At 49.4% G+C, this 8,975-nt stretch overlaps 1 protein-coding gene across 1 annotated transcript; it reads left to right on the top strand.

Annotated features, from left to right (window-relative positions):
• The first annotated feature begins 2,362 nt into the window (after nt 1-2,362).
• On the top strand, nt 2,363-8,666 carry LOC112104202 (zona pellucida sperm-binding protein 4-like). The gene is made up of 11 exons (XM_024196379.1): nt 2,363-2,476; nt 2,559-2,658; nt 4,004-4,159; nt 4,632-4,819; nt 5,023-5,120; nt 5,535-5,665; nt 6,235-6,424; nt 6,505-6,652; nt 7,525-7,603; nt 8,007-8,123; nt 8,521-8,666. The coding sequence occupies exons 2-11, from the start codon at nt 2,574-2,576 to the stop codon at nt 8,664-8,666; spliced, it is 1,338 nt and encodes a 445-aa protein (XP_024052147.1). The 5' UTR covers nt 2,363-2,476; nt 2,559-2,573.
• The last annotated feature ends 309 nt before the right edge of the window (nt 8,667-8,975 follow it).

Here is an 8,975-nt window from a genome sequence, read left to right as displayed (position 1 = left end):
GCTCCATGTTTGCTTAAAAAAATAAAAAAAGCAAACTCCATCAGTAATGACCCACTCACACTGAATGGAAGCCCTCTGGAAGAAGTGCAGTCCTTCACCTACCTAGGCAGCATCATCGACCAACAGGGTGGCACGGACGCAGACATCAAAGCAAGGATCGGTAAGGCAAGAGCAGCTTTCTTACAGCTCAAGAACATCTGGAGCTCTAGAGAGCTGTCTTTGGCAACAAAGATTAGACTGTTCAACTCCAACGTGAAATCAGTCTTATTGTATGGAGCTGAAACCTGGAGGATAACTAAAACAATCACCAGGAAGATCCAGACCTTCATAAATAGTTGCCTTAGAAGGATTCTCCAGATCCGCTGGCCAGACACCATCAGCAACATCTACCTCTTGGAGAGGACCCGTCAACTTCCAGCAGAGGAAGAAATTAGAAGGAGAAGGTGGGGTTGGATAGGACACACACTACGCAAGCAGCCAGCCAACATCACTAGACAGGCATTGCGGTGGAACCCCCAAGGCAAGCGGAAAAGAGGCCGTCGAAGAAACACCTGGCAACGCGGCCTTCAGGCTGATAGCATAAAAATGGGCTATACCTGGAACCAGCTAGAGCAAATGGCCCAGGATAAAGGACTCTGGAGATCTGTGGTTGGTGGCCCATACCCCATACCCCTGGGGTGACGGGCATGAGTGAGTGAGTGAGTGATGTTTGCTTAAAGGAGGTAGAAGTGAGCTTAACATCACCATAAACCTAATAGACTCTGGTAGTCCAGGGGATCCCCTGGGGTGGAAGGTTATAGGGAAAAGAGTAACTAAAGCCAGTTCCTGCTGGAACTGGGTTCTCTAGGCCTCATTCTCCTGTAGCCATGTATGCTAGTGGGTGTAAGATGCTTCTATTATGATTTAGTAACTAGGGCAATGGCAGATCAGACCTTTCCCCCTTACTGTTCCAGCTGTATATATGTGTAGCACAGAATATCAGGGTTGGAAGGGACCGCAGGAGTTCACCTAGTCCAACCCCTGATCAAAGCAGGACCAGTCCCCAACTATTTTTTTTGCCCCAGATCCCTAAATCACCTCCTCAAGGATTGAACTCACAACCCTAGGTTTAGTAGGCCAATGCTCAAACCACTGAGCTATCCCTCCCTCCTGTGTAAGCTAGTCATGTTCCAGCAGCTGCTAGCCCACTGTGTGAACCAAGCAGTGGCTAATTGTATCTGTCCCAGAGGAGACTTCATGCTCTGTAGGGAACCTGGTGCTCATGACAAGCCTGGAGAATGAAGCCCAGCACTGGCCTGGCAGAAGGCCTAGCAGCATGGGATGCTCCAATCACATAGCAGGGGCGGGCTGATTCCACAGCAAGGCAAGGCTCAGCAACACAGTTTGGAGCAGGAGGAAACAAACTCCAAGAAGGGAGAATGGTTTGAAGCCTCTCTCGGGTTCTAATAGAAAATAATAAAATACACTCATAAGTAAAAGGGCATGAACACAGCTACATCTCCTGCTTTCTCCTGGGAGGTGCCAGTCAGCTCAATCCCACCCCCGTCAAGTTACGCCTGCAGGAGGAAAGAATTGTGATGAGTCTGAGCACCCCCAGCTGCTGGTTGTGGGAGGGTGTTAATAGAACTCAGGGAAGGGGCTAGGCTAGTTTCAGCTGTTACAGCAGGAATTTTCACCTGGACTCTGCCCAATCATAGCTGCCTCTGGGGTATAAAGGTGCCAGGTTAAGCATAAGTGCTTTATGGGTTACTGCTAGAAAATCAGCATGGCTGGTGTAGGGCAGACTAGGTGCCCTTTGGGAGCTGTGCTCTTGTGTGTGTTGTATTGTCCCTTGGCTTTGGGAACTTGGGATGGCTTTTTAGAGGACTCTAGCATCTTGGTGTGTGGCCGGAAAAGCCTGCAGTTCACTCTGCCTCTAAGCAAGGGTGGAAGGGTGTCCCATGAACTGACTACTTGGGGTAAGTGAGGGTAAGGCTGTAAGAACCTGGCAGTGTCTTCCTTTACCAGGGTGTGGTTACACTGAGAAGGAACAGAAGTGAATTTCTGCCTTTGGCTCCTGTGGCCTGATATCAAAGCCTTGTCTAATAGCTAGCTCATCCCTAGTGCAACTGAGTAACTGCTTATATGAGTTGAGTTCATGCTTACAATAGTGCTACTTGGGGGTATAGCCTGTGAGGGTTAGGTGCCTGTATGCTACTCTTCTACTTCAATCCTCTTACTAGATGTTATCTCCTATAGTAAGTTTGAGGGGAGGGGGGTTGCAGAGCTATTAATAGCTAGTTAAATAACTCCTTTATCCCCTTCTTCTGTACTATATACTGACCACCTTGTTCTTGCCTCCTGGGGTTCCCTAGATACTGTTGGGCGGTCTCACACTTTGCAGAATGACTCTACCTGTGGGGTTTGGGTGTCTCAGACTCCAGATGGCTCCAGGAAAGTTGATGCTTCCTATGATGGTTGTTACATCTATGAATGGGTGAGTGAACTTGGGGTGCCTGCATAGGGTTCTGGTAATGCTGCTCTAACAGTCCTGACTCCTGTGGATTTCTCTTCCACAGAATGGCAATTACCTGATGGTGGTTGGGATTGAAGGGACAGATGCAGATGGGCACAAGGCCCTCCGTGAAAAGGTGCTCCGATGCCACACTGCCCAGCCAGGTAAGGGTCTAGTGTCTGATGTGAAACACTCTTGGCTGTTTGACTACTGGTGAGTGAATGCTTTCTCTAAAGATGGCTGTTTTCCTCCAGTTACACTAAGGGAGGCCTCCAAAGAGAAGGTCCATCTGTTTCCCTTCTCTCCTCCTTGTGGCAAGGTAGCAATTATGGGGCCAATGATACACACAATCCTCATAGTTTTTTGCTTATCCTCGTTTGCTAGGGTACATCCCCACCATACCTTTGGTTGGCTGCGCTTCTCAGAGCCTGGAGTTAATTATATTTGTATTCGCATCTGGGGACCCCAGTCATGGACTAGGGATTGTTCTAGGCCAGTTATACTCCCTCCTCAGTGGTTCAGAAGCCAAATTAGCAATCAACATTACCCAAAAGAGCCCCAGTAGTGTGAATTCACTGTTTCATTTACTTACCTTAAATTCTAAGTATTTCCTGGAGCTGCTTCTCTTCTCTCCTTCCCCCTCCCATGGTATAAACTCCAGGGGGGTTGAAAGTATTTACCAGAGCTCCACTCTGGCTGAATTTAAGGGTGTGTATGTCCAACCAGATATTTTACCAACTACAATTGTTTAATAACATAGTATAAGCATCCTGATTGTTAATTAAATCAGCCTTTTAATATCATGCATTGCAAAGAACCACAGGAGACTCATTGAAGAGCCACTTGCAGCTCTTGAGCATCAGTCTGAGTATCCCTGTTCTAGGCTGTAGAAGAGCGTACAGCACCTGTCTCTTCTCTTCTTCTCTCTTCTCTTCTCCCCCCCCCTCAAATTTTATCAAGGTGTCCCATTTATAAAGAACTCATAACATTGTGTTAACATACACTCATGTAATAGTCTGAGTCTGGAATTATGCAGACTGGACTCAAGCCTCAGAGTATTTTTGAGCTGGATTCCACTGTCCTGCATAAAACCTCCCCACACCACTGCATTTTAACTAGTCTGAAGTGCTATGTAAAAGGAATCCTCACCTCATCCCTATGAGGTAGACCATTTTAAGCATTATTCCCACTTCACTGATAGGGAGACTGTGGCGGGGGAGAGCTTGGCCCAAGGCTACACAGCAAATCTATGACGGAGCTAGGATTAGAGTTTGGGGATGCGGGGGCGGGCTGCCTCCCTCCTAGCCTGGTGCTCAAGATCCTGGACTATGCTTACCTCTGAGCAACTCAACGGAGCCTCTGCAAACTTGCATGGGTCCAGAGTGCAACCCTCAAGCCCCCAGCCCCAGCTGGAGGGCATGTGCTCAGGGGCTCCTCTCGCCCCACCCATTTTTTTTCTCTTTCCCTCTTGCTCTGATCTCCTTGTGAATTTCCAGCTGTCTCTTTCAGCCTTGGATGCTCCAAGCCCCAGTGTCTGTGCTGCCATCCAGAGCCAGGACCGACTGTCCTGCATGCTTCTGCCTATCACACAGGGAGACTGTGAAGAACGAGGCTGTTGCTACGATCCCACTGATAGGTTGAAGCCTTGTTACTATGGCAACACAGGTGAGTTTTTAGGTACATGAATAGCCAATACAGCTGACCAATCATTGGGGAGGGGGGGCATGGAGTGGCTGGCCAGCCTAGCATGGAAGGCTGAATAGGGCTTGCAACATACCTTGAGCTGTACTAGTTTTTTTTAACCCTGATATTAGAATAACATTCCACCCATTATAAGAATGACGACTGTTTCAGTGTTTTTGCCATGTATAGTAATAAACCCAGACTCATGGTCCAGGATTCACATCACATTCCCTGTTGGAGCTGCAGTGGTCAATACGGAGTCCACTGTCAATGTACCTTTGAGCACCTAGCACTTGCTCCTTTGGGTCCCCTAGAGGGGCACAGTGGACCTTGGTGGGGTTCTGGCCAGATATAGGCCAAGCTATTAGCTTCCAATCCCACTCTTCTAAGACTCTCTCCCTGAGATGGGGAGACTTCCCCAGCCTTGTCTTACCTGTCACTTGCTCACTTCCAGTGACAGCACAGTGCACTCCAGATGGCCAGTTCTCCATTGTGGTTTCTCGGGATGTGACTCTGCCACCCCTGATCCTGGATTCGGTACATTTGGCCAGTGGGAGCAGTACTGGCTGTGTCCCTGTGGTGAAAAACAATGCCTTCGTCCTGTTCCAGTTTCCACTCTCTGCCTGTGGCACCACTTTCCAGGTAAAGGTTGGGGAGGCTAAGATGGGGTCACTTAACTGGAACAGCAGGGTTGTGTGGGTCAAGAACCAGGTGCACTGGCAGGCCCCTTCCTAAGACTGATCCCATACCAGCCCTACTGGGAAATTCTCTGGCTTCTAATCTGTCTCAAACCTGACTATGAAAGGGGCAGAGCAGAGGGGTCACTGCCTGATCTTCTATTGCAGATGGATGGGGCCATGGGTGTGTATGAAAACGAACTGGTGGCAGACCAGGATGTGAGAACCTGGAGTCTGGGATCCATCACCCGGGACAGCACCTTCAGGTAACCTCATGAGGCTCACTCCTAATCACCCCTCTGCATCTGTAGAGCTGCTTTTCAAGTGAGCCCTGTTCAGAGCATTCTACTAGTGTCAAGTTAAAGACCAGATACTCCTCCAGCAAACCCTTGCATTGCAGTTAACAGGAGCTGCAGAGTGACTCCCCTACTATCCTGGATTCTCCTAGCTCACTTCATGGCCTATCTCCTTCAGAGGCTTAAGGAGGTGACTTAAATACTGAGCAGTTGCAGCCTTCCCCTTCTGGGTGGGAGGGGTTCCTGACAGCTTTCATGATCGATCTCTCTCTCTCTCTCTCTCTCTCTCCTGACTGGTGCCCATCTACACCCACAAACTAAATGTCCCCAGTGACTGGCTAGTCCTGACTAGCTGTCAGACTTGATGGCTTCTCTCCCCACCAGGTTGCATGTCCGCTGTAGCTACTCTCTCAGTGGTAACTTCCTCCCTCTGAGCATCCAAGTCTTCACCCTGCCACCACCCCCTGCTGTGTCCCAGCCTGGCCCCCTCACACTGGAGCTGCGCATTGCCACAGGTAGCTAACTCTTCTTCTTCAGCCCCGGGACAAGTCTCATTCTTACTACTTGGTGCAGGATTTTGGTCTATGCCTGAGCTCTTACCTTAATGGGAGGGGAGGCTAAATGCAGTGTGGAGTGGGTCTGGGGAGGTGAGGGGGGGAGATAAGACTGAGTGAGTGTCGTTAGCATGGGGTTATGGCTATAACTGGGTTGTTAGTCCAATCACACTGACTAATTCAGTTTTAAATAATGTGCTTCCTGCTGTCTAGATAAGTTGCCTTTCCTCTGCCTAGTAAGAAAAGGCAGCTCTGCTAATGTATTCTGGGTAGGGTTGCTGATTTTGGTTGGATGTATTCCTGGATGTTTCATCACATGACAGTCTAAGATTAATCTTAAATTATAACCCAGAATTAGGATTGCCAACCATCTAGGATTGTGTTGTTTCTGCTACTTTAATTCCTGGAGACTACTTCAGTGTCAGGGGTAGGAGGGAGAAGTTGGGCCTCTTCTGTGTGGCTGCAGCCACACATTGGACTAAGCTTTTCTAATTACTCTGAGTGACTTCTGTCCATTTGGCTTATTCTAGAGCAGGGTTATGGATCCTACTATGCAGACAGAGATTACCCTGTGGTGAAGGTCCTGCGTGACCCCATCTACGTGGAGGTCCGGATCCTGCAGAGAACTGACCCAAACCTGGTTCTGGTTCTCCACCAGTGCTGGGCCACTCCCAGTGCCAATCCTCAGCAGCAGCCACAGTGGCCAGTCTTAGTGGATGGGTGAGTGACTGGGGGGTGTAGGGTCACACTGGGCTGGGGCATGTAGGACACCTTCTAAGTACTGCTTTCCTCATTCCTAGGTGCCCATACACAGGAGACAACTACCAAACCCAGCTGGTGCCTGTGGGAGCTGCCACAGGGCTGCAGTTCCCATCTCACTACCAGCGCTTCATCATCCGCACCTTCACCTTTGTGGACTCTGCTTCCCAGCAGACATTTACAGGCCCAGTATGACTTATTGATAAGTGACCCTTTCATATCCCATGGTGTTGGTTTCCCCTCCTGGCTCTTGCATCAGGGAGGGGCAAGGGCTCTACAACCATTGCTACATGTATGGGAGTCTGGTTCTTCTCTAGCTGCTGACAGTTAAACTTGGCTATCTGACTTTCCTAGGAAAGGTTTCCCACTGGGACAGACTTTCAGGGGGGGAAGCACTCTTGATGCACAGGGCTGTAGCTCTGTTCTAAGATATCACTCAGAGTTCCATGTTACACCAAGCCATGGGGCCAAAGGGGAGGTGCTATACAAGCATGGAGCTGAGCCCAGTCCAGGGGGGGCATCAGAACTACAACTCCCATGAGGCAATCAATCCCCATAGGAAAATGGAGTTTATTGTTGAACTGATGCATGACTAACACTTCAGGTTAGTCTTAATATGTTATATGGCAGGGGGGACTCCTAGCCAGCTCTACTTGTGATGTTCCTGTCTGTCCTGCTGTTCTATAGCTTGCAACTCCCAGTATTGGTCTCTTCCAGACTCTCCTTCCATTGAATGAAGTTTAGGATTAACTTATCCATGCAGGATGAGACTCCTCAAGCTCCATTGCTTGAGCAAGTCTCTCTAGGGTGGAAGAGCAACTCCAGAGCCTCAGGGTGTTGCCACCTTCCCCTGAATTAGAGGGTGACCCTGAAATGCATTGACCATCACCAAGGCACTCAGTTGTGAAGAGGGCTCCCTCAACTTGAGCATGTCCTCATACCCTTAACTTCAGGGTATCATGACACAAGGATGCAAAGGCAGTCACTAAACCTGTATGGAGCTTGCAGTTTAGAAGGGGCTTTGGGGCAGCAGGGCCCTAACCACCTCACCTCTCTCCTAGGTGTACCTGCACTGCAGTGCCTCTGTGTGCCAGCCCTCCCTGCTAGCATCCTGCACCACCTCCTGCCCTGCTGCAGTCCGTGAGTATCCTAGCTCTTCTGCCTCCCTTCTCCCTGTAGGATGGGATAACAGTGCCTGGCAGGCATGAGGTTTCTCTAAACCTGTTCTGAGGAACTAGGAGTATCCTCCACTTCACCTGCTCCTGTCATGAAGCTCTCTTGTCTGGGTACAAACCCCCTGTGATACTGAGGAGTAACTTGATTCTCACTTCCCCTGTCACTGGCTGTGGATGACAAGAGCTGATCTATGAAAGAATTTGGCTTCCAAATGGGAAAGGATGTTGTACTCAATCCCTGAGCAATGCATTACCCTAGCTATGATATGAAGACAAGAAGAGGCAACTTTGGATTCCCTCCTGACAGGAAAACTTTGTGGTGTAGGAGTATGGTGGGTTTTGCAGCTAACCTCTTGCTTGCCTTACAGGGGGCAGAAGGAGCTCTGAGCAGCATCTTCAGGATGGCCTTTCCCACATCACCAGCAGGGGACCTGTGATTCTCCTCCAGGACAGGCCAAAGAGAGAAGCTGCCATGGATAGATTGAGTGAGTGCCTGAGTCATGGTGTAGATCTAGGTCTAAAACTTGCCCTTAAGTCCAGAGGCGATCCATGAGAGATGAGCTGTCCAGTAGTACAAAGGTCAACTCAAGGGGACCTTCACCACACTGGTGGCCTCTGAACATGGATACTGAGCCAGGGCAAAAACTCTGGCACTGATTCACCATTATTGGCTCTATCCTATGGGTATTCTGGTCAGATCTGAAATGGTGGCAACTGCTGCCTCAGTGAGGCACCATTTCTCCTAGCAGCTGAGGGTGGGAGTCTGTCCTGAGCAGTAAGAGGCTGGGGGTTAAGAGGCCATGTCTGATCACCTGATTCCTACCCCACCCTGAGCAGAGCATATCTGGGAGCATATCTAGTAACAGGCTTCTCTTCTGGCAGGCTTGCCTCTGAACACTAAATCATCCTGGACTCTAGCCTGGGCCAGTGGAGCATTTCTTCTGGGGACTCTGTTCATGTCACTCCTGGCTGCTGCATGGTGGAGATGGAGGAGAAATGCAGCTTGTAAAACAAGTATCTCTCAATAAAAAAAGCATTGAAGACCTATGCTCTCTTGCTCTTTGACCACCCCTGGAGCCTCCTAAGGTTTGGAAAGCAAACTTGAAAGGTGGTGGGAAGGATAAGCAGTTTCTATAAACTTTCACCCACTTCCTCCTCCTCCTCCCCCCCCCACCCCTTGTGCCATTGCTACTCTGCTAACATTAGCATAGACTGCCTTGGTTTGATCATAGCTGGTATCTTGTAGTGACAATTGCTTAATGCAGCTCAGCTTGGGTTTGAACTGATGCCTTCCAGCTCTCGCTGTCAAAAGCCATGTGCTTATGATGCTCCTGTCT

Source organism: Terrapene carolina, unplaced genomic scaffold (assembly GCF_002925995.2).
Source record: "Terrapene carolina triunguis isolate 2854851 unplaced genomic scaffold, T_m_triunguis-2.0 Scaffold23, whole genome shotgun sequence".
In the NCBI taxonomy this organism is placed as follows: Eukaryota; Metazoa; Chordata; order Testudines; family Emydidae; genus Terrapene; species Terrapene triunguis.
This window is presented reverse-complemented; position numbering and strand designations above follow the sequence as displayed.

Bases quoted from the DNA above. Each gene is read 5' to 3' on its own strand.
- LOC112104202 (XM_024196379.1), top strand. From the start codon at position 2,574: ATGGTGGTTGGGATTGAAGGGACAGATGCAGATGGGCACAAGGCCCTC. The intron at 4,820-5,022 runs GTAAAGGTTGGG...CTTCTATTGCAG, and splicing joins CCTGTGGCACCACTTTCCAG to ATGGATGGGGCCATGGGTGT. The intron at 7,604-8,006 runs GTGAGTATCCTA...CTTGCCTTACAG, and splicing joins CTCCTGCCCTGCTGCAGTCC to GGGGCAGAAGGAGCTCTGAG.